At 55.3% G+C, this 22,924-nt stretch overlaps 10 protein-coding genes across 10 annotated transcripts; 4 read left to right on the top strand and 6 right to left on the bottom strand.

Moving 5' to 3' along the window:
* Positions 1 to 4: 4 nt before the first annotated feature.
* Positions 5 to 719, top strand: BCV69DRAFT_250585 (hypothetical protein; the record flags this gene model as incomplete). Its single annotated transcript, XM_025490389.1, has 2 exons — positions 5 to 233; positions 364 to 719. The coding sequence occupies 2 exons, from the start codon at positions 5 to 7 to the stop codon at positions 717 to 719; spliced, it is 585 nt and encodes a 194-aa protein (XP_025346872.1).
* A 369-nt stretch (positions 720 to 1,088) lies between these two features.
* On the top strand, positions 1,089 to 2,279 carry BCV69DRAFT_283817 (Isochorismatase hydrolase). Its single transcript, XM_025492826.1, has 3 exons — positions 1,089 to 1,382; positions 1,474 to 1,751; positions 1,842 to 2,279. The coding sequence occupies exons 1-3, from the start codon at positions 1,190 to 1,192 to the stop codon at positions 2,001 to 2,003; spliced, it is 633 nt and encodes a 210-aa protein (XP_025346871.1). The 5' UTR covers positions 1,089 to 1,189; the 3' UTR covers positions 2,004 to 2,279.
* BCV69DRAFT_261166 (P-loop containing nucleoside triphosphate hydrolase protein) lies at positions 2,142 to 5,799 on the bottom strand (the record flags this gene model as incomplete). Its single annotated transcript, XM_025490691.1, has 1 exon — positions 2,142 to 5,799. A coding segment is annotated over exon 1 (3,510 nt), but the record flags the coding sequence as incomplete, so codon positions are not given.
* Positions 5,800 to 7,669: 1,870 nt separating this feature from the next.
* On the bottom strand, positions 7,670 to 10,682 carry BCV69DRAFT_261163 (P-loop containing nucleoside triphosphate hydrolase protein). Its single transcript, XM_025490690.1, has 2 exons — positions 10,085 to 10,682; positions 7,670 to 10,009 (listed from the first exon to the last, which is right to left on the bottom strand). The coding sequence occupies exons 1-2, from the start codon at positions 10,660 to 10,662 to the stop codon at positions 7,792 to 7,794; spliced, it is 2,796 nt and encodes a 931-aa protein (XP_025346869.1). The 5' UTR covers positions 10,663 to 10,682; the 3' UTR covers positions 7,670 to 7,791.
* A 98-nt stretch (positions 10,683 to 10,780) lies between these two features.
* Positions 10,781 to 14,462, top strand: BCV69DRAFT_29996 (phosphatidylinositol 3-kinase). Its single transcript, XM_025494401.1, has 3 exons — positions 10,781 to 11,467; positions 11,546 to 13,613; positions 13,725 to 14,462. Exons 1-3 carry the CDS (start codon positions 10,877 to 10,879, stop codon positions 14,102 to 14,104), a joined length of 3,039 nt encoding a protein of 1,012 aa, XP_025346868.1. The 5' UTR covers positions 10,781 to 10,876; the 3' UTR covers positions 14,105 to 14,462.
* Positions 14,042 to 16,034, bottom strand: BCV69DRAFT_283813 (hypothetical protein). The gene is made up of 3 exons (XM_025492825.1): positions 15,408 to 16,034; positions 14,946 to 15,326; positions 14,042 to 14,853 (listed from the first exon to the last, which is right to left on the bottom strand). The coding sequence occupies exons 1-3, from the start codon at positions 15,963 to 15,965 to the stop codon at positions 14,362 to 14,364; spliced, it is 1,431 nt and encodes a 476-aa protein (XP_025346867.1). The 5' UTR covers positions 15,966 to 16,034; the 3' UTR covers positions 14,042 to 14,361.
* Positions 16,035 to 16,201: 167 nt separating this feature from the next.
* On the bottom strand, positions 16,202 to 17,795 carry BCV69DRAFT_283811 (putative FRQ1-regulator of phosphatidylinositol-4-OH kinase). Its single transcript, XM_025492824.1, has 8 exons — positions 17,564 to 17,795; positions 17,435 to 17,459; positions 17,057 to 17,334; positions 16,858 to 16,931; positions 16,744 to 16,764; positions 16,625 to 16,652; positions 16,468 to 16,532; positions 16,202 to 16,383 (listed from the first exon to the last, which is right to left on the bottom strand). The coding sequence occupies exons 1-8, from the start codon at positions 17,625 to 17,627 to the stop codon at positions 16,366 to 16,368; spliced, it is 573 nt and encodes a 190-aa protein (XP_025346866.1). The 5' UTR covers positions 17,628 to 17,795; the 3' UTR covers positions 16,202 to 16,365.
* A 305-nt stretch (positions 17,796 to 18,100) lies between these two features.
* On the top strand, positions 18,101 to 20,100 carry BCV69DRAFT_283810 (hypothetical protein). The gene has a single exon (XM_025492823.1). It carries the CDS (start codon positions 18,332 to 18,334, stop codon positions 20,000 to 20,002), a length of 1,671 nt encoding a protein of 556 aa, XP_025346865.1. The 5' UTR covers positions 18,101 to 18,331; the 3' UTR covers positions 20,003 to 20,100.
* BCV69DRAFT_283808 (hypothetical protein) lies at positions 19,963 to 21,002 on the bottom strand. The gene is made up of 4 exons (XM_025492822.1): positions 20,841 to 21,002; positions 20,561 to 20,725; positions 20,402 to 20,470; positions 19,963 to 20,306 (listed from the first exon to the last, which is right to left on the bottom strand). The coding sequence occupies exons 1-4, from the start codon at positions 20,898 to 20,900 to the stop codon at positions 20,127 to 20,129; spliced, it is 474 nt and encodes a 157-aa protein (XP_025346864.1). The 5' UTR covers positions 20,901 to 21,002; the 3' UTR covers positions 19,963 to 20,126.
* Positions 21,003 to 21,239: 237 nt separating this feature from the next.
* Positions 21,240 to 22,614, bottom strand: BCV69DRAFT_250330 (hypothetical protein; the record flags this gene model as incomplete). Its single annotated transcript, XM_025490376.1, has 4 exons — positions 21,240 to 21,529; positions 21,613 to 22,239; positions 22,325 to 22,375; positions 22,449 to 22,614. The coding sequence occupies 4 exons, from the start codon at positions 22,612 to 22,614 to the stop codon at positions 21,240 to 21,242; spliced, it is 1,134 nt and encodes a 377-aa protein (XP_025346863.1).
* Between the last annotated feature and the right edge of the window lie 310 nt (positions 22,615 to 22,924).

Here is a 22,924-nt window from a genome sequence, read left to right as displayed (position 1 = left end):
CACGATGCAATCACCCGTAGACGAGATCACCAGTGTCGTCAAGGGCCTCATCGAAGCACCCACTGCCGATGCCCAGCGTGCAGTCCTCACTCGCTACTTTTCCCCAGACGCCTCCTTTGACCATCCCCTCTGCGCCGTTGCTAGTACTTCAGGAAGTCGAGATGCTGGAGTACTGCCGGTTTATCAGTGGTTGAGGATGATGTTCACACCGACGATCAAGGTTACTAGTGTTGGTGAGTGGATGAAGTGGGTGAAAGGCGTGGGAGGGTAGGGGGACGAATGAGACATTGTGGTCTGGAAGAATGCTCGGCTGCTGGATCGGATCGTCCTGACATCTTTTGAGGTCCTCTGAATCTGATTCAGCTCTCGACTCGGAACACAACCGCCTCTACATCGATGCCGCCCAGACGCTCCAAGCAAACCTTCCTCCCCTCTCTTGGGTCTATGCCCCCACCTGTCGTCTCGTGGTCCTTCTAGATCTCCATCGCGGCGGGGATGGACTCTTCTATGTCCATCGTCAACAGGACTTCTATGAGCCTCAAGTCATGCCTGGTCAATTGGTGCCGGGAGGTTGGACGATTATCAATTTGATCAAACTTTGCTCGGGATTCGGATGCGCGATCATGGCAATGATGGTGATGTTCCTTATTGGGTATTGGAAGCCGACGGCGGGCAAGTCGCCGGTCGGAAAGGCCATCAATGGCAAAAAGGCTACCTAAGTACCGCTCACCATTGTAAAAGGAATCGATGCGCGAGCGATCCGGACCGACCGAGGAGAATTCTGTGTCATGTCATTACCACTTCTGTATATGTAGCTAGTGAAGCAGAGATGTTGCCACAATACCCAGGGTAGGCCTGGCATGCTCTTTGGTGAACCCATACCCTTTGATGTTTCTCCATCATCCCGTTCGTCGGCTGGACGATACGTAGTACCTTGTCTGGTGAAAGCGCTACCGACTGACTGTCTGAAGCTGTGGAGGCCAAGACGCCGATTCCGCGCAGGGTGAGGTGAGTGAGTGGCCCAAGCGCTGCCGGGCGCCCCATTGCGCCGGTGATTGCCGGGCAGCTTCCCCGCAAACCCCGCTTTACTTGCATTGTCTACAATTACCAGCCCTCGTACTGCGACCTTCTTCTTCTTCTTCTTGTCCCCCTCCTCAGGTCTACCTACACCTCTTCCACACCTCCCAGCATGTCTTCTTCCATCGCCTCGAAGATCGTGCGGATCCAACCGCAACACACGGCTCTCTTCGTGTGCGACATCCAAGAGCGCTTCGCAAATGCCATCTACTCCTTCGACAGTGTGGTCAAGACGGCAAACAAGATGATCAAGGCGGCTGCGATCCTCAAGTTGCCAGTGTATACTACTGAGCAGGCACCAAAAGGTTCGTAGGACACAAGTTGGGCGTTGAGTTTACGCGAGTGTGACTGACTCGTGGAGAAGCATTCCACCTCTTTCTCTCTTTCTCTTGCCAGCTCTGGGCTCAACCGTTGCCCCCCTCTCCTCTCACCTCTCCTCCCTGCCCCCTCCAAGCACCATTATTCCTAAAACCCGCTTCAGTATGATCCTCCCCGACTCCACTCCTCAATGGCTTCAAGAAGCAAATGTAAAGTCTGTACTTATCGTAGGGATTGAGGCGCACGTTTGTGTACTGCAGACGACGTTGGATTTATTGCAGAGGGGGGTAGAGGTTCATGTGCTTGCGGATGGGGTTAGTAGTTGTAATGCTGGAGAAAAGGGGGTAGCTCTTGAGGTGAGTTTGCACATAGAGTAGCCTGTAGGAGTGTTACAAGAGTCTGACTTTGCCATTTTACCTTTCTACTCGCTTCGTGCACCCGTGCAGCGCATGCGTCAAGCAGGAGCTCAAATCACCACATCCGAGTCCGCCCTCTTCCAATTGCTGGAAGATGCCTCGCATCCTAACTTCAAGGCCATCTCGGGGCTGATCAAGGAGGAGAAGCAGCCCACAAAGGAGGCAGTCGAAGCCCTTTTGGGGAAATTGTAGATTTGCAAATCTTGAATTGGATCATTGTGAATTATCGAAGCAAGGAAGAGTGAAGATTGAAGAAACATTTGGTATGCTGTGTGAGAAAAAGGGAACATAGGTGTATGGACTGGCCCCTTCTCAGTGCCCAGTGCGACTAGCGCGATCTTTGAGATACGCAAACTCAGCATCGCCAGTAGCCTGACAAAGCCTGTAGAACTTGCTCTCCTCTCCCTTAGCGAGCAGAGACGCGGGACTGTCGAATTCAGCCACCTCTCCCTCTTCAATGACCAGCACCTTGTCGAAGTCAATGATGGATCGCAAGCGATGCGCAATAGCAATGACAGTCGACTGCGTAAAGACCTTGTGTACCGATTGAGAGACGATGGCTTCCGTCTCCGCATCGGTGGAAGAGGTGGCTTCGTCTAGGACGATGACCTTGCTCTGACTCAGAATGCAGCGCGCGAGACAGATGAGTTGCTTTTCCCCTGCGGACAGATTGCTGCCGCCTTCTGAAATGGGATAGCTGAGGTTGCTGAAGTCGGTAGAGTAGTTGCTCGTCGGGAGCGGCACTGCCGAAGACTGTTCAACGTCTTCTCTGATCAGAGCCACTGCTCTCAGTGCTGCGAGAACTTCTTCGTCTTTGCACGTGCCCAGGACGTCGACAGCAGATCGCAGCGAGCCGGCAAGGATAATCGGATCTTGTGGTACAATCTGTAGCCTGGACCTCAAGTCTTGCAGTCCAATCTTGCCAACGTTGATACCGTCAATGAGAATTTCTCCAGCGTCCGCTTCGATCAGCCGGAAAAGGCTCTGCACCAGTGTAGACTTTCCAGAGCCGGTACTGCCGACGATTGCGATTTTGGATGACGCTGGAAGGGAGAAGGAGATGTTCTTGAGCACCAGCGGTAGATCTGCAGCATATCGTGCAGCCACATTCACAAAGTCAATTCTGCCCCTGGAGGGCCAGCTAGCATGTGGACGAGGTTCGACTATCTCAGCAGCTTCCGAGGGTAGCTTGGTGTACTCGATGACCCTCTCTACGGAGACGAGGGAGCGCTCCAAGGAAGCATAGCTGTAGAGGGTCCTCTCCATTGCCTCTTGCACATTGTGGATCGTAGTGAGCAGGAAACCAGCAGTAGCAGCATTGAACGTGTGACCCCAGGCCGAGCCTGGATCAAGGACGATGAGAGCGCTGACGAGGAATGTGAGCAGGGAGCCTAACAGCTCCAGGCGGAGACTGACATAGTGACTGATCGTGGCCGCGGGCAGCTTTGCCATCAGCCAATCATCATAGACGTCGAAGAAGGCTCGTCGAAGGTACTCGCTCGCTCCAAAGGCTCGAATCACAGGCGTGGCAGCGACCATTTCAGCTACTGAGCTCATGACCTTCGAGTAGGCCAGCATGGCCAGACGTCTTGCGTCTCTGCTCGCAGTGCAGTACAAGCGTCCATACCAGACGTATGCAGGAACGACCAGCAGGACAGGTAGGAGCGAAGAAGCACCACCGCTGAGGACAGCTGCTCCCAAGTTGAGGAAAATAGCGAGGACTGAGGGAAGGAACCATGCCGCCTGATAAGGCACTGAGACGTCGACTGTCTCGAAATCAGAACCAAAGCGGTTCAGAAGTCTACCTTGCGGGCAAGCATTGTGGAATCCAAGGGGAGCACGCAGAACCGCATTGGTCATCTGACGGAAGAGTGCGCGTGAGCTCTTAATGGTGCCATAGTATACCAAGGCCTTTCGAAGGGCGATGAGCAAGACAGAGCCCAAGCTGATTGCGCTGTACCAGCCGTACCACCAGGCTGTAGAGTGGGCAGCCCGACCCGTCTCAATGGCAGAGGACTGCTGCATCCACCACTTGAGCCATACGTTTGTGAAGACGGCTGACCAGGAGGACAGGATGAACAAAGAGGCAACAAAAAGCCAGAAGATGGCACTGCTACCTGCGCGAAGCCAAGTCCAGTAGACGTGCATCGGGATGGAGCCGAAAGAACGCGTCTCCTCCTGTGCCGTCTTCGGTTCGACCTTCAGAGCGGTGTCTTCCTCTTCAGGCGTATTGCCGCGGATAGCGGGAGTCTCAGACGCCACTTGTGTAGTGAAAGCATTTGCAGATCCAGCATCCTTCGAAGAGCCAGACCCAGCAGCTTGCTCTTCAGAAGGCTTCGCTTCGGTCGCCAGCAAGGTCTCGACTGTCTGCTCTTCTTCGCCCACAGTTTCCTTGCTTTCATCCTCCCGCGCTACATCGGACCACTTCGAGGCGAGGAAAGCCTGGCTGTCCCCATCAAAAGCGACGCTTCCCTCATGTATGACGACGACTTTGGCTGCAGCAGGTGCTACAAGCTGAACCTGGTGAGAGACGAGTATGACCGTACGACCACAGCAGAGGGGTCCTTTGAAGAGCTTCTCATAGATGTGCGCTGCCGTCTCTGCATCCACCGCGGAGAGGCAGTCGTCCAGGAGTAGCGTCGAGGCTCGCGAATAGATGGCTCGGGCAAGGGACACTCGGGCCTTTTGACCACCACTGAGCGTCACGCCGTTTTCTCCTACAAGTGTCAGGTCGCCGTCATCGAAGGCAGTCACGTCCGGTCGAAGACCACAGGCGTCCAAAGTCTCTTGATACCGCTCATCCCACAAGGGCAGTCCGAACAAAATGTTTGCCCTGATCGTACTGCTTTGCAGATAGGTCGTCTGAGGGACGTACGCCACGCGTGACACGTCTTGCCACACCGAAGACTGGAAAGGTCGGACAAGGCGGAGTCGATCTTCGGCCAGAGCGGTGGGGCTTGATCGAGGCGAGAGGACTAGACCAGAGAGGATCTGAGCTTCGCCAAGTAGAGCTTTGAGGAGAAGACTTTTGCCGGATCCGAGCCTTCCAACTATGAGGTTCAGCTGTCCAACGGCAAAGGTCACGTTGAGATCTGTGAGAGTGAAGGACGTATTGCCAGCCTCAACGGCAGGGTCGCTCCCTGCCTTAGCCTCTACGACTCCGTCAACGGGCCAAGTGACTGTTACTTCGGACAGAGCTACCGTTTGGGGCGTCTGTCCATCCGAGCTGAATCTGGATCCGGGCACAGGTATGATCTCTTCGCTCTGCAAGTACCGAGCCGTGCGCAAGAAAGAGACAGCAGCTTGCAAGACCGCCACAATCTCGTCGGGAATGTCCGAAGTCGTGTACTGAAGGCCCTCCAATATGGCTAAGGCCGAGAAGGCTATGCTCGGTGTGAGGGCCTCCCCACGCGCTAGCGTGTAATGTCCGAGGGCGAATACACCCATGAGTGCCAGTGAGATAGACGTGACGACGTACATCAGGAGTCCAATGGCAAACTCGGCAGCAATGCCTTTGAGCTCTTCTTGTCGTACTTGTTCGACTCTCTCTCTGGCTCGAGATTCCCAGGCATTGAACTTGATCATCTTTATGCTCAGCAGCATCTCGCTGATGACGCCCACACGCTTGTCGCGCGCAGACTGGATGCGATCCTCGAGATCTGCACTGACTGTGCCCAGGTAGTAGGTCACGGGTGCAGCGATTATACTGGCGACTAATCCAAAGAGGGCGGACACACCGAGAAGCTTCCAGAGGAAGTAGAGGCCAACGATGAGCTCCAAAGGCGTAGTCGCTAGACTGACGCTCTGCCAGCCTACACTGGCGATCCGTTCCACGTCCATCGAAAGGAGGGTCAACACTTGGCTTCGACTTTCTTCGTCGCCTTCTTCGTCTTCCGCTTCCTCCTTTGTTGCTGCTTCATCCTCTCCTTCTGCTGTGTTGGCCTGCTGTCCGGTTGGGACTGAGATGGTGTCCTTCTTGCGCAGGGCTTTGCCCACCAGGAGTGTGCAAAGCTGTCCTTGGAGAGGCAAATAGACGCATACGTTCATCCAGTAGTTGCAGTACTCCTTGACGATCGCTAGTACCGCCGCGGAAAAGAAGAGAGCTAGCGCCCAGGGCGCCGCTGTCTTGATGCGACCATACACGTCTGGAGATTCTTCTGAGTGTGCCTCTAGTGTTGCCAGAAAGCGGTTGATGCAGAGGATCGGTGCAAACCTCATCATGCTACAACAGACGGAGAGAAAGTGACCCCGAGCAATCCTGAGAATGTTTGCCTTGAAGACCGCTCGCACCAGAGGCCATGGTGACAGTGGAGGGACCTTTCCTGTCGCAAGCGCCTCCTGCTGCGCTTCTCGCAAAGACGCACTCTCCTTTTCGTATACTCCAGACATCTCCCGTGCGATCTTCTCGGCTCTCCAGGACAGGCTGGCCCCCGGCAAGTCTTCCATGCCAAGTGAGCCTTTGTGGCAAGCGGCCGATGCGATTGGACCCGCATGGCCAAAGAAAATGCGTGAGAAGAGACTGGCTTCGCCTCCGTCGTCTGCTGGGTACACGGAGCGCAGCATTTCGTCCTTCTCCTCCTCGTCTTCAACAGGGTCGCATCGTTGGTAGAGCCGCTGAGGACCCAGTGGAGTGGACCCTGCCACCAGCCATGCGAGGGTTGCCATGCAGAGAGAAATGGCCTGTACTGAGGGAGCCGTCTGTGAAGAAGTAGGAGTTTCGTCTGCCAGCTGCAGGTACAAGGATATATGCGTGATTTTCAATGCCAGAGCTATCGTTGAGACACCAAAGATTGATGCCCATCTAGCGAGTGTGAGCTCATCGGCCAGAGGCAAGGCAGTAAGGACCAAAACGACGATCCATTGGAAAGCGTCCGAGAGGGAGACCTCCGCTGATCGGGAGAGCGCTTCTTTGAACTGTAGAATGGGCTGGCCAGTCTCTGCTAGATCTACGAGGATAATCAGTAGCACAAGGCATGCCAAGAGTATTCGACGTCGCTTCAGGGTCCTTTGGTAGGCTTCCACTTCCAGTGGCTGCCCCATGAGACGCTCGTTGCGCTGTTCTCCCATCTCGCCTTGCAGCTTGTCAGGTCCTGCGCATCCCTCTTCCTCAGCCTCGCGGTCATCGCGGCCGGGCAGCTTGATGCGGCCTGAGCGACTGCTGAGTGTCCACCATAGCGCGAGGAGCAAGCACAGTAGGGGCGGAAGAAAAGCCGCTCGGTAGGCCCATTGGATGATAAAAGTAACTGAAGTTGGTGGATAGGCACTGGATAGTAGTGCGGTGTAGGTCGAGGAGCTAAGCTGAGTCAGAGCAGGGAGGAAGCGCTCACAACCTCCAGCGATGCTGGAAGATAGTGGGGACTGTCTCAGCATTTCGTAAAGTACGAGATGACATGGTGCTGATGGAGAGGACCTCAGAGTGTTGCACCTTTATGGTGTTCTTCTCAAACCAAGTCGTCGAGTCAGGCAGAAGGCAGCAATCAATGCCAGGCACACCCGTCACTCCCGCCCGCCAATCAGGTCCCTCCATGGATGGCCCATGCGCGCATCTCGGTGCAGGGACCACTCTCGACCCGTAGTAGAGGATGTCTATGTGGGTGCGGTAGAGAAGCAGCAATGCCGGAAAATTATACCGAGCTTTACACAGAAGAATAATGAAGTCTTCCTTAGGTGGACGGAGACACCCCTATGACTCATCCACTATCTGATGACTCACCCACCTCTGGTGACTCATCCACTATCTGGTGCGAAGAGCACCCAACAGCAACGGCTCCGAGATGTACCGATGAGCTGCACACCTCTTGTTGGTTCAGAGTCGATGGCAAAGTGAGGTAGCAGGACTCGAAGCCTTGTACTGTTAGATTATTTAGAGCGGACTCAACGGACACTTGCTATCAGCTATCAAGAGTACGACTGAAATTTCAGCTGACTGGCAAGAGCTCGTTTATCCATGATACAAAGTAGGACCCGCACTACCCCTGCTCTACGGCAAAATTGGCTCCACCACCGCATTCTCATCAAGCCATTCCATCCACTCCCTCAAGTACTTCCCGCCCTTGCTAACAGTCTCACTATCACCCACCACCACCAACTGTCTCTTTGCCCTAGTCATCGCAACGTTCAACCTCCTAATCTCCTTGAGGAACCCCACCTCGCCTTCCTCGTTGCTCCGCGTGAGAGAAATCATGACCACGTCCTTCTCCCGACCTTGGAGAGCATCAATGGTCCCGATTTCCAGTTGGGCAAAATATTCGGGGGAGAGAGCAGAGGAGAGAGTGCTTGAAATGAGGCTGATCTGCGCAGAGTACGGCGCGAGGATGGTCACCGCCGATGTTGGGATGCCGGCAGCGATGAGGAGTCCCAGGTGAGACTGCAGGATAGAGACTTCGTGAGCGTTGGACTTGGAATCTGTCCGCAGACTGCCCTTGGAGGACTTCTTCCCGCCTGTGTCAGTACCGGCCTCCTCTTCGGCGATATTTTCGTACATTTCACTCCCAGCCGTATCGTAAAAGACGACTCTGCCTCCCTTCACTTCAACGATGTCTCCCTCCTCGCCCTTCCATTCGCCAACGGTCCCATCACCAATCCAGCCATCTCTGCAGCTCTCGTGCGCCACAAGCTGACCGCGGTACATGGCTTTATTGGGGTACTGCATGATTTGCGAATTCATGCGGTACTGGACTGTCAGCAGAGACTTGAGAGCGGCAGAGGAGCCGTACAGAGAGATGAGGCGGGTGAAGAGTGTAGTCGAAAGTGATCGAGGTGGTCGCAATGTTGGGCGAGGCTGCTCCTCCGAAGCCGCTGTAGGCTGCTCGAGCATAGCGTCGCCTTCTGGTGTGTCTCCATCAGCACGTTCGTCGGACGATGCTATCGAGGCTCCATCGTCGTCGCTCTTGTCATCTTGCAGCTGAAGACCTGCGGTCTCGTCGTCCAGAGTTGCCTCTTTGCTGTCGCCTTTGTCACTACCACTGGCGGTGGGCTTTTTGTCACCGCTTGGTTGAGGAATTGCTGACAGAGAGATTGTGTTCTTCCCGGAGCTGGCGGTCTTTGTTTTGCTCTTCCTCTCCGTCTTCTTGTCCTGCTTTGTACCATCCTCGCTCTTGACAACTGGTCCAAGCTGCTTGTCGTCACCAGCTAGAATGAGCCTGCCCGCACCACTGTCATCGCTGAACTTGTCTAGAATTGCTCCCCAGCTGCTGGCTTCCAGAGCTTGACAGGCCTCGTCAATGATGACAGTGTCAAACTTCTTGATCTCCTTGTCTTTACTGCCTCTCAGACTGCGCTCAAGCACTCCGCCACTTGCACCATGCAATGTAGACATGACAATGTTCGCTTCGGCCAAAGTAGTAGTGAAGAGTCCTCTTTCTCGCGACTTCAACTCGCCACGCAGAGCTCGGACTTCCTCCCAAGCTCTTTTACGTTCCGAGCCATTGAGCCTCTTGTTGCTAGCCGAGCTTGTACCTCTACGAGAGGTAGACTTATTGCCTGCCGCCGGCTTATCCGCAGTCGCAGCTCGAGTTCCGGCCGAAAGAGAGCTGTAAGCTGCCTGGAGCTCTGACCTCGTATCTGACAGAAGTTGACCAGAGTCAGAAGAGGCCGAAAGATGGTCCAGTGTATGATTTTGAAGCACAGGCAGGATGCGGGCGGGATGACCGACACGTACGGCCCGAATATCCTTCTCCCTTCCCTTTCGGTACTGAAGAAGCTTCGCAGCAAGATTGTCGACGGCCAGATTACTGCTCCCCGCAACGAGGACCCTTTCGCCTCTTCCCAACACTAGTTGCAATATGAGCTCGACGAGGACGGTAGTCTTTCCTGTTCCTGGAGGGCCATGAATGAGATGAATCTCTGGAGCGGCCAATGCCCGAGACAAGGCGGCAGTCTGGGAATCGTTCAGGGCCTTGTTGAAGAGGGGAAGTGGCGGCGCTGGGAGATTCTTTGGAAGACGAGAGGGAGGGCGCAGGCCTACGAGACTCTCCAGCAAGTGAGGCAGATGCGGGAGATTTGAAGGCGGCGCAGGCAATGCAGCCGAGCTCTCTGCAGCAATAGCGCTTGACTTGTTGGGCTTTGTAGGGCCAGCCTCGTCGTCAGAGGATGAGTCACCGTCCAGCGGCGAGGCCAGGTCGCCTCCGCGTATACCGCGACTAGTCCTCACTGGCAGAGCGAGCTTACTGGCGAGACGGATCAAGTTCTTCTCCATCCTGGATGAAGTCGGTCGAAAGGCAGATACGGTTAACAGTGTGTCCTAGTCTTCTCAGGATACCACATACACTCACCTTTCCCATGTCACCTCGTTGGCGACCTTGACCACTCTACACCTCGCTGGCAAAGGCTCTTCCTCGCCATCATCTCCTCCCTTGCGCCTGCGCTTGCCAATGGCTATAGTGATCTTGGTCTCTGCCACTCTCACCACCACTCCGTCAACGCCAGTGTTCTCACTCGCAAGTGCTTTGTCCTTCGATGCGCTTGCCTTCTTCTTCCTCCCGTCGTCTCCCTCGCCGCTCCCAGCTTCGTCCACAATGACGACTACATCCCCGCTCCTGAAGCCATTGGGCGGAAATGCAGGCTCTGTATGGTAGGCAGTCGGTCGATGAAGCTCAACAAGAGACTTACCGCCCATACCAATGGAGGTGTTGAGTACGCCTAGCCGGCAGAGAGCCAATCCATTGGTCTCTAACACGCGTGGAGAGACCGAAGAGAGGAGGAGATGCGACTCTTCGAGCTCGGCTGAGCGCTCCCGCTGAAGCAAGGTGAGATGTCGCTGCAGCCATGATTGCAACTGTAACGGCGTAGGATGACGAGGATGTATCAGCTGGCCATCAGCAGACTCTGCGGACGATGAGGACGACGACATGGCCAGACAATGGTGACCTGGTAGACGTAAGAACCAAAGGAAGAAGCGGAAAGGGGGAAATGCATGGGCCACCTCTGCAGCAGCACCGACGCAGTGGAGCGAGACGCCCTTGTGCGCCCTGACATCCTCACCATACCACATTCATCGTCCATATCTCTGCTCATCGTACATCTGGCTCGAGGCATAAGTGAGGGGAAGATCACCTCTCTGACACATGATGGATCCTTCACAGGAGTTCTACTCTTTTGTGAAGCTGACCGACCTGCCATCGTCGCTGTCCTTCTCCATCCGCGTCAATTCCCTTCAAGGCAACCTGCAGCGCTCCTCCCTCGTCGACCTCCTCGAATCGCCGTCACAGAAAGGGTGGGGAACTAACATCGAGCCATATCCACCATTCTATCTCACTCTGCGTCTATACTCGGCCAACAAGCCTCTCACCCCTGTCCATCGTACCCCCTTCAAGGCATTCAAGAAGGCATGGGTCTGGAATTCCACAGTCGACTTTGGTTTTCCCGTCAGGCAGCTACCCCTGGACGCTCAGCTGGGCATTACCATCTGGGATTCTAGAGGTCTGGATCCGCATGTGGATGGGGATGACCGTCAGGAAGACCGAGTCATTGGCGGAACGACATTGAGGCTCTTCGGCAAGAAGGGTACATTGAAAAAGGCTCAGCATCGCTGCTTTGTACACCTGGGCGTCAAGGCTGATGGAACAGTCAATAGTGAGACGGGTAGCAAGGGAAAGCTCGGAGAGGGCGGAGAAGAGGGCAAGGAAGGCATGAGCAAGATGAGCAGACTGGAGAAGGTGAGCGCCAGGACCCATTGTCAGCCACGGCGGGTGTTTGTACTCACCTCTTTTGTTGGCCCATTCCCTCCCTAACAGCTGATCAAGAGGCACGAGCGATCAGATCTTCCTCACCTCAAATGGCTCGACAAGCAGACGTATAGGGTGATCGAAGGCATCCATGCAAAAGAGTCAGAGAGTCTTCAGGATGAGCTCTGGCTCTACATTGACCTACCACGCTTCGAATGGCCCATTGTTTGGTGCGAAGAGGAGCTTTCATCGGACCCCTCAAGCAGCTTAGCCCCTCATCATATCTTCCAAGGAGGTAGAGGAGCGGCAAGACCGCTTTCCGGTGCCTCAGGCACCTCCACCAACTCATCTACAGCGGCTGCTCTGGCGAATGCAGCGAATACCCCCCAGCCCATCCCTGCAGCGACTACAAGTGCTAACGCTCAGGGGAATCTGGTCAGACCGGCAGAAAAAATTGAGCGGTCCTTATTCACTCTGCCTGATCCAGAGTCGCAGCGAGAGAATCCAATTGAGGCCAAGCATCGACGCCTCGTGCGAGCTCAGCGCTCTCGTCGTCGGGGACTAGGAGGTTCTACCGGTGGTCTGGGAGGGGCAGGTATAGGCAACTTAGCTCTAGCTCGCAACCTCAAACCAGACAAAAAGGCCAGAGATGAAATCGAGAACATTCTTTCATCTCCACCCACAAGGGAGCTGACAGACAAAGAGTCGGATCTCTTGTGGACGTACCGCTTCTACCTCACCAAGAACCCACGCGGCTTGACCAAATTCTTGAAGGCGGTCAGCTGGAACGACCGAGTGGAGAGCAGGATGGCAGTCGATACAGTCTTGCCCCTCTGGGGCGGTGGAGGAGCTACGACTGCTGTTGACGGTACGACAATTACCACCACTCCAGTGGAAATTGGCGATGTCCTTGAGCTGCTTGGTCCGGCGTGCAAAATGATGGACACAGCAGTGCGGAAGTGGGCAGTCGAGCGATTGGCGGAAAGAGATGATGCTGAGATCTCTCTTTACCTGCTACAGCTCGTACAAGCTCTCAAGCTCGATGAGAGGGACGATGATGAAGAGGTGAGCTCTACTTCCAGTGGCGCAAGTCGCAGACCTCAGACGGGAGCCAGTCAGAAGAGCAGCAGTTCTGCAGCAGTCCTCGAGTCATCGGCCGTCAGCAAGAATAGTCCTTCTCTGGGACCACTCACAGAGCTCCTCGTGGCCCGAGCGCTGGCATCAGCTCGCGCTCCTACCACTCCTCCTGCTACCTTCTCCCTCCTGATCACCTTTTACTGGTACCTGTCCGTCGAGTGCGCAGATGATCGATGGGGCATCCTCTATCGTCGTATCCGACGTCGGCTTGAGAAGGGACTAGACCAAGCTGGCGAGGTAGGCCAGCGATACTTGTCTATTATCCGTCGACAGGAGCAGATGGTCAACAAGCTGGGAGAGATGGCTAGAGGGTTGCGACAGAGTAAGGATGGCCGTCTGAAGAAAATTGAAAAGCTGAAAGAGGCCGTCAAGAACGAGAAGGGGATGGGATTGCTAGATGTGGCTGAGGCTGACCAACATGGAAGCGCCCCCTTGGCTCCGGCTGGAGGTCTGCCACTGCCTCTGGACCCTACCATTCTCGCCAAACACATCAAGGCCGAACAGTGCACGGTCTTCAAGTCGAACCTCTTCCCGCTTCTGATCTGGTTCGAGACCGAGCCTATCGCTCCAGCTCATGAGACGACCGATCCCAGCGACGCCCACCAGAGCGCACCAGCCGTCGAGGAGTATGCCCTCATCTTTAAATCGGGAGACGACCTACGTCAGGACCAGCTCGTCCTACAGCTTTTCCAACTTATGGACCGACTACTTCTCAATGAAAATCTAGACCTGAAGCTGACGCCGTATAGGGTTCTAGCAACGGCACCAAAGGAGGGCATGGTGCAATTTGTCAAGAGCAAGACACTGGCGAATATCGTCAATGAGCACGGCACTTTGAATGAGTATCTCAGAGTCGGCGGGGGCGCTGGGACCGAAGAAGAGAAGATGGATCGGTTTGTAAGGAGCTGCGCAGGGTATTGCGTTGTCACGTACCTGCTAGGCGTAGGTGATAGACACTTGGACAATCTACTCCTAGCGCCTGACGGACGTTTCTTCCACGGTGAGTAAATCCAACCCAGTGCAGATCATTATCTCGCTCGACTGCACAGACTCTGATCTCCCTCTCCGTGCCCTCCTTCCATCTCGCTCCCCGGCCCCGACCACCTACCAGTCGATTTTGGGTACATCCTCAACCGTGATCCCAAACCCTTTCCTCCACCCGTAAAAGTCTCAAAAGAAATGGTCGACTGCATGGGTGGTCCAACTTCACCCAATCATGCCCGCTTTCGTCAATTATGCTTTACCGCTTTCAGCATCTTGCGCAAGAATGCCAATCTCATCCTCAATCTAGTAGGACTCATGCAAGATGCTCCAGTGGGAGATATTAAAGTCGAACCGGATCGAGCAGTGGGCAAAGTCTTGGAAAAGTTTAGATTGGACTTGAGCGATTCGGATGCAAGAGTCTTCTTTGACGATTTGCTACAGCAGAGTAGCTACCTCACCGTCGTATTCGATCGATTACACGATGCGGCGCAATTCTTCCGCTCTTGAGAGGGGATGGGGAAAAGCGAGATGTGGATTCGTATATATCAGACTCGACAAATGCCAATTGCGTGCATTGCATTTACTCTCTACTGTCGTCTAAGTACTTTTGTCCCTTTCCCGCCATTATCTGAGCACTTCGTCCAGCCCAAAGCCCGTCGACTCAGAAGGCCCCTTCCTGTACCTGATCCTTCTCCACGCTACCCCAAAAATCTCCTCAACCAACGCCCTCTGTCCGCCCTCCTTCTCTCCTGCCACTCCTACTCCTATGCAGAATTCACCGCCGCCGCTGCCATTTGCACCTCTTTCGTCGCCTCTCTCCTAAACGCCTCGAGCGAGCGCAGGGCTCCTCCTCCGTTCAGAGACTTGCGCGCAAGGGCTACGGCGTCCTTGAGGGAGTGGGCATACCCGCCGACGTAGAGGAGTGCCGAGGCCTGCAGAAGCGTGTAGTCCATGAGGGCTCTTATGTCTGCTCCTGCCGGGATGGCAGGGAGGGACTGCGATCCTGAGAGGAGGGCGCGAGTGACTTCATCCCCTGCTGAGGCCGAAGCCAGTTGCACGGCCAGAGGTTCGCTAAGAGGCGCAGTGGAGGCGCTTACTGAGGCTTCTTGCCCTGGCTGGACCATGTGCAGGACAACGGCTGCGTTTTCTGCCGAGGTGTACGAGGCGACGGATTTGAGCGGGTGGGCAGGGATGCCAAATGACTCGAGGGGCGAGACGACAAAATGCTTGATAGTGCCTGCGTCGAGCTCCCAGACCTAGTAGAGGTAAGGAGGAGAGAGTCAAGAAGAGGACTGGTCAGCTCTGCTCTTCCGAAGTGGACTCATTCTGCGAGAGCTCTGCAACTCACGTCCGTCTCGCCCTCTATGCTAATCTCATCTAGTCCCTCCTTGCCGCAAACGATCCACGCCCTCTCACAACCTCTCCTCTTGAGTGCCTCGGCAAAGATCTCACCCAAGTATGGAGAATGCACTCCCAGGATACACCTCGCCGGGCGGGCCGGATTGATTAGCGGGCCAAGGACATTGAAGATTGTGGGATGTCCGAGGGCTCGCCTGATAGGCCCCAGAGGCGCAAGAGCTGGGTGGAAAAGCTGGGCGAAGAGGAAGACAAAGGAGGAAGTGGGAAGAAGAGTGGAGATGATGCTGGGTGTGAGGGAGAGAAGCGGGATGCCGAGGGAGAGGAGCAAGTCTGCTGATCCCGAGGTAGAGGAGGAGGCTTTTGCGCCGTGCTGATACGAGTGGGAGGGGATGCCAAGGTGATGAGCTTATCCGCTTGGGTCTGCTACAGTGTGGACTCAATTGCGACTCACCTTGCAAACTCTCACGCCCGGTACACCGCTAGCGACGATAGCAGCCGTGGTAGACACATTGAAGGTGTCCTGCCCATCTCCTCCAGTCCCAACCAGATCAACCGTCCCTTTATACGCTTCGCTCAGCAGTCCACTCTCCTCCCATCCTCCCTCCTCTCTCAATCTTCTCTGCAGCTCTTCTCTTCTTAACCTCCAGCTCTCCTCATCAGTCGAGTCTACCTCGATGCACTTTCCCAAGAAGCGCTGGCTGGCAATCGCTAGTGTTTCCGCTTGTGCATCTACCCCTCCTAGCCGCAGACCGGTGAGACAGGCACCGAGCTGCGCATGATGAGCTGGATTTGAGGTGAAAGCCGGGTCGGAGAGGTGGTCAAAGAGGCTGTCCAGCTCGGAAGAGGAGAGGGCTGGAGCGAGGGGCCGGGCAGTGGATGAGGAAGAGGAGGAGATGTTGGGTATCGGAAGGGGCTGTGAGAGGATGAGCTGCTTCAAAAGAGGACGGAAAGTGTCCGTTGTGTGCGCTGTCTTCGAGGAAGACGACGGAGCGCTGGCATTCGCAGCCATCTTGGGCGTAGACGGTCGACTGGAGGCAATCAATGGTCTTGGAGGACGAGTGTAGTGCAAAGGGGAGCGAGTCAGATGTGAAATGCGCCGAGATGCAAGAAGATCTCCACGGCCCTCCAATCTTCCCAGCTCCGCACCCAAGCCGCACAGACGAGTCTATCAAAGCTGCCCAGGACCCTGTACTCATCAGCGATGTAGCAAGAAACGAGGGAAAAGATTTTTGTATTTATGTACACCGCACAGAGGAGAAGCGAAAGAGATCAGGCAGCACGGGTTTGGGCTGGCGGGGCCATTGACGTGCAAGAGGCAAAAGGTTACCAGCGCAGCTGCAACTAGGCAGGCGAGGAATACCTGAGCCTCGGTCCCCCAGGCAACTTGGAAGAGCCGAAATGTTGATTGACTATACGAGACCATCGTACTATGGAAATTATTGAGGGCAGAGCGGGCAGAAGTGTCAGCTCGACACGCCCAGTCGCAAACTACGAATGCTACCCTCACTCACCAGGGTCAAGGCGCTGATGATCGTAGGATCTGCCTTGGATCCTTCTTGGAACTCCTCGAAAGTCACTGTCAGAGCGAGAATTACAGGACGTAAGAAGGGCAAGGTCAGTATTCAGACGTCTTTGAGATTGCTTTCCTCAGGAGGGCAGGGAACTCACGAGAGGCATTCTTGTCCTTGTCCATCATCTGAAGGTCCCGGCGGAGAAGGCAGGGGAAGAGAGCAAAGACGTCAGATGCACGTCTCAGCGTCCGAGCGTATCTTTGCGGCCCAACTCACCTGGAACAGCTTGTCCACTCGCTGAAAGGTGTTGGCAGGGTCATACAGGGACGAGATAGACACGTCAGCGATTCTCCTCAGAGCCACAAGTACATCTCAAATCCCCAATCTCACCTTCTCTGGGGTGTCCTCATCAGCCGGTAGCTTGACCATTTGTCCCGTCATCTTGTAGATGGACCTGACGATGGCTGCGGGAAGGAAGGGGAAGGAGTGCGAGCCAGTGGTCAGCTACGTCCTCCTGAGGGCTCTTCATAAAGTCGAGTCCCAGATCTCCCTCGGATTCAGGCATATACGTCCTTGACATGACACTCACTCAACATCTCCTCATAGGCAATCGTCCCATCCCCATTGATATCATAAAGCTGAAACGCCCACCTGAGCTTCTCATCCAACCTCCCCCTCGAGGTAACGCTCAGTGCGCAGATGAACTCCTTGAAGTCAATGGTACCATTCTTGTTCTCATCAAAGACATTGAATACGAATTCGGCAAATGTGGCAGGGTCTCCAAAGGGGAAGAACTGCTTGTAGATGCGAGAGAATTCGGCCTTGTCCAGGACTCCGGAGGGGCAGTCTTTAAGGAAGCCCTTGTACCTGGAGGTGGGAAAGAAGTGGGAAGAGCAGAGGTGAGCATGCAGATCTGTAAGTCTGCTGAATGAGGGAAAGTACGTCTACCAGCTTGAGGGCTACTCACCACTGCTGGAGCTCCTTTCGGTCGACTAAGCACGGGAGATGGGAAGCAAGGTGGAGATGGTGATGAGCTGGGCGGACCACCTGCGGCTCTTCTGAAGCCTGCTGCGACGCCGGTACATGCGCTACTGACAGTATGTGCTCTTCTGAAGGTCCACAAGTTGCTCTGGGGTGAGCTTGGATTGGTTCTTTCCCATTGTGCGAAGGAGTGGGCGGGGGTCGTGTGAGGTGGAGTAGTTCGCAGAGGGTATGCTGCGAGGGAGGTCGTAGCTCGATGGGAAGACACAGGGAGCTGCGAGTAGCTGAGCTGTGTGTGATTAGTGCGTAGTAGACCCTGTACAAGACCTCAAAGGACGATATCAGACGAGTATATGCGGTGCGGTGTGTGACACGGTAGCGAGTGGGTGGAAGCAAGGTGCGAAAATAGGCGAGTTGGCATTCGGGACTCACAGGGCCGCACACAGCCAAGTCGAGCCACGTTCAGCACCCGACGACGAGGATTCCTTGGCACGACTCGCAGGCAGCCAAGCAGGCAAGTCTCACAGCCGCCACACACAAAGGGGAGCCATACAGTACGAGGTTCTGTGCTCCGAGAGTTGCCATGCTATGCTCACAACCTCTCTGGTATCCATTGCAACGCCCTAGTCGTCTCCAGGATGAGGTGAATCAGGTACAGCGGGGGTGAGCGGACCTGGAAAGCAACGTCGCGGGAATTGCACTCAGCAGACGCGGATCGAGGGCAGTGTTACTTTCGCATGTCTGTTACTTTGTCCCGACTGTCTCACTCCAAAGACTTCCTACAATCAGAAGTGGCCTCGGGTGAATCCACAGCTGGCAAAGTACAAGGTCAAAGTAGAGCAGGCACGCGTCTGTGTCTCCTAGAGCCGTGTACGTTCCCACGATGACGGCAGGTCTCACCTCGACTGCCTCCTGGCCACTGCTCTCAGCCTTCCTCTCCTTCATACACCCACCTCACTGTCAGCGCATCCCCCTCTTCATCAACAACCCCTACCCATGGTCCTGGCTATGGCCAATTGTCCTCCTTCAGACCTACCTCCTCTTCAATGTCCCCTCCTCCAAGAACCCCCTTCTGGCAAATCACGCCAGGCCTATCCGGCTACTCCTCCTCATCCCAGAGACGATCCTCTGCTGCCATGTAGCCTTCGCCTATCGCTTTCAACGGCCTGACGAAGCAGTGCCGCCCTCGTGGAGGATTGTGGGAGAGAGGGACTTTGATTTTGTCTGTGGAGTCATGGCCGCCTACTGCTGGGCAAAGTCGCTGGAATTTGCAATTGCAAAGGAGAGACCCATGTTGGATGAGGGGAAGAGGTGGGACTTTAACCTGGGAGTTGAGAAGAAGAAGAAGAAAGAAGAGGGAGCAAGTGGGCAGACAGAGAACACGGACAAGACCAACGGAGCTGCCAAGGTCAATGGATCTGCTATGCAGCTCAGAAAGCGCAAGACAGACGTGCCCACGATCCCTGATCCTCAGGAGGTGGTGAGCGATGCAGCTCATATCCTCTACTTTCCGAACACGTCCATACCCCTCTGGCTAGATGTAGCTACCAATCTTCGTGGTCTTGGCTGGAAATGGGGCATCGCTTCACCGGCCTCGGGGCCAGCGCCGGTACCAGCAACCCTCCGACATCCTCAGACCATGCGCTTTCTCCTGTCGCGGCTCTGGACCTGCCTCTCCCTCGGTACTTTCCTCCACTTCTCACATGGAGTCATCGTCAAACCACTCTACATAGCCGCCTACGATCACCCTGCCGGCTCGCTCGCATCCCAACCCTACGCCTCCTCGTGGATTGCGACGACCTTTGTGCAGGGCGTCTTCACCCTCTTGCTGGGGTCAATGGTGCTCGCGCCCATCCAGGGCGTCTTCTCCCTCCTGTCAATCATATCGGTCCTGGTAGCGCCCAAGACACAATACTGGTGGGAGCCTCTACCCTTCAATGATCCCTTTCAGTCCACCTCACTCAAGGAGCTCTGGGGTGAGCGATGGCACGCTCTCTTCCGGCGAGCCTGGTACATCTGCGGGTATAGACCTGCTGAGCTACTAGCGCAGCGAGCCGGGGTGGGAAAGAAGGGAACGAGGATGGTTGCCGTCCTCAATACCTTTTTGATGAGTGGAATCTTTCACGAGTTTGGCCTTCACGTCATGAGGACCTCTACGGCAGGGTCTGCAGTCACACTAGCTGCTTCGTTGAGAGGGGAAGTCTGTCCTCCCCTCGACTCCCGCTCTCAAGGGTTCGGAGCCAACTCTTTTAGCACCACTCGCTTCTTCCTCACACAGGCCGTGGGTCTGATACTAGAATCAGTCCTCTATCCCCTCATCGTCCGACTCTTCCCTTCTGCAGCCCGGGAGAAGAGACGCGGCTGGCAATGGCTGGCATGGATTTGGGTGCTGGTCTGGTGCGCTGTTACCGGGAGAGGAGTGGTGCAGACGTGGATATGGCACGGATTCGTGGACGATGTCAGCACGCCCGCACCAACATTTCTGAGCGGTACACTCGCGGGGCGGTTTGTCGCTCTGGTGGTCAGAGCCGGAGATATGGTTGCTGGACGGTAGAGTTGTAGAGCGCCCACCCGGCGCCCTCGCATACACATTATTATTACTGTAGATTTCGTACATCGCAACAACAGCATCTTTCTAGCATCCCCGCCCTCATCCGCTCTGTACTACCCGCATCCGCTCACTGCTGATCCTTGTACTCTGTCCCCTTTCCTGGCTCGGGCCACGTAAGTGGGGTGCTCCCACCACCACTCAGAGGCGTCTTCTCACTCTCGAGCCACTTGGGCGCCTTGGACGTAAAGAGGACCATGTTAGGTGGATTGCCAGAGACGTATCCGACTGGATCGTCTAGGAGAGAGTGCTGCATGGGATGGAAGTGAGAGCAAAGAGGGAGAAGGAAGAGAGTAGGTGAGTGCGGTGCGGGAAGAGTGCAAAGGAAAGGAAGAAGACACTCACCTTGAAGTAGGCAATTTCGCTCCCTTGAGGGACACTCTGAAAGGCAGAACCACAGCCTCCGCAGAAGTACTAACAGAGAGGAGCCACACGAAAAGGCACATCAGCCACCTTTTCGCCACCTCTGAATGCCTCGATCACAGATGACACATTTCAACTCACTCTAGTCATGGGACTTCCACTAGTCGTCTCCTGATCATCATAAGTGGAGAGCTCGTTGTAAGATCCCTTTGAAAACTCAAGTGAGTTGACAGGAATGACGGCATTCAAAGAGCAAAGAGACCCGCCGGCGCGAGTGCAGCATTTGCAGAAGCAGGCTGCTATACCCTATGACGTTGGTGATGGAGCGAGCGAAGGGAGGGGGGTTTCAGCTTTGAGGGAAAAGGGCGAATGTGGGCGAGCTGGGGAAAGGAAGGTCAGTGCACCGTGAGAATTCTCTCACCTGGGCAGCGGGCGCCTTGAATACGAATTTACCGCAATTGCATCTACCTGGGTACGACATGGTGTATGAAGAAGGAATGTCTTTCTAGTGGGCTTGAAGAGGAGGGCAAAAGTCGTTTCAAAGGAGAGGATCAAGATCGGGCTTAAGGAGGATCTCGGTCATCTAGGTGGAGGGAAGCCCGCAAGTCATGCGACATCAACTCCCCGCTTTCCCCGCATTTCCGCCACGGATTTCACGCGACGCAGACAGAGGCCCGTCGGAGAAAAGGGGGAAGGATCAATTGATAAGGAGTGTGTGGGTCGAGGGGGCGACCAAGGGACGTGGACATTGGGTATATAGAGAATAGAGCTACTGCAGTGTAGCCAGCATGGTGACCCACTCGAGATGGACGGCGCCTGCTCAAGCAGTCAGCAGTGAGCCAGGCAGCTTGTACAAAGGCCACTCCTTCCTATCACTGTTTGCTCCCTCGGAGAAGTACGCGCCCTGAGCATAGATCTGCCTCTCCCGCTTGCCGCTCGCGCCCTTGAAGTTGGCCTCGCACACGACAGTCAGGCCATTGTTCTTAAACTCTTCCCGGGTGTACTGCTTGTATGAGACTGTGCTCCAGGGGTTTGACTTGGAGGTGGACCTGAAGGAGTACACGTAAGGGGCGTTGGTCGCCATTAGACGTGGGCCGGTGCCGTCGGTGGCTGAGGTCACAGGAAAGGTTCGACAGGTCAGCCTCTGGCACGTTCATCGAATGCAAGGCGGCTCTCTCTGACTCTCTACTCACACTGTACCAGATTGATCTTTTCAGCAGCGGTGATGGCAGAGACCCTCAGCGAGCCCTCGATCTTGACCGGGATAGGCGTGCTTGGAGTCTTCGACGACAGGTCGAACATGGTCAGTGTGCGGGGCCCACCGTAAGCAATCAGCCTGTTGGACTCTGCATCATAAGAGATGCCAGTATATCCAACTCTGGGCAGTCGCGAGCTCTTCGGTGCCTCGATAGACCAAGCCTCGATGGACTTTCCACTTGGGTCGATCTTGGCGATAGCCGGTGCACCGAGGGCGAAGACGACGTAAGAGTTGCCATCTTTGTCCTGCACTGAGTCGACAGGTCCAAAGGGTCGTGCCTTACCGCCTAGCTTCTTTGCCAGTCGGTCCTGTACGCGGTCTAGTCTGACAGACCACGCAGGTTGGGAGTTGGCATCGACGGGCAAGTCGTAGGCGACGAAGCGATTAGCACCGTTGGGCGAAACGGACTGGGTTGGATCACTACTCTTGAAGACAAAGGCCTGGCGGTCCTTGGCTACTCCGTAGAGGCGTGTGGGCTTGGTGGGGTGGTTGAGAGATAGACCTGCCAGCTGGTAAGGAGTGCCAAATGGTTGAGGAGAGGAGACGTGCGGGATGGTGATGTCTGTGAAGGGGACGAGCAGGGGACGCGGGATTAGATGAGGCTCCCCCCGTCACGGGTCTTCTCATACGGTAATGCATCAACTCACCGAAGGCCGAGCCGTCTGCATTGGCAACATGAATGTAACCCCTGTACAGGTCTAAGGGGAGTAGGATCAAACAGCCATCGTCAGCTGAGGGTCTCAATGCTTCTCTCTCGCTGCCACTACTCACTACTTTGGAACCACCTCTCATTGTCCCTGTCAAAGGCGCAATCTTCTGGAGTGAGGTGGGGGGCCTCTACCTTGTAGACTTGAGGGGCAGTGTCTGGCTCGACTGCATAAGCTGTAGCAGCGCATACGGCCAGGACGGTGGTGACAAAGGCAGCTGTGATTCTCATCTTGATGGTAGCGATGGGGAGGGAGTAGAGAGGAGAGGAGGAAGGGACGAGGTAGGGATTGTGGGTGTGATGGGGATAGGAAGGCAAAAAGCACACTGCCTTGCCTCGGTATTCTTCCTTCCTCGAGGCAACTGTTGCTGCGTTGCTGGAAGGGTCCATCCCTATCCGGCCCCTGTCCTGTCGCCCATATTCCATGCACTTTGCTCCCGAGGGAATAAGGGGCATACCAAAGGGCCGGACACCCCTATCCCACTGCCCACGCTTTGATCCCTGATCTTGAACAGTGAAGAACATCCCCTACGGTTCATGA

Source organism: Pseudomicrostroma glucosiphilum (assembly GCF_003144135.1).
Source record: "Pseudomicrostroma glucosiphilum strain MCA 4718 unplaced genomic scaffold BCV69scaffold_10, whole genome shotgun sequence".
NCBI lineage: Eukaryota > Fungi > Basidiomycota > Exobasidiomycetes > Microstromatales > Microstromataceae > Microstroma > Microstroma glucosiphilum.
The sequence above is the reverse complement of the archived record's forward strand: the minus strand, read 5'-3'. Positions and strand labels throughout refer to the sequence as shown.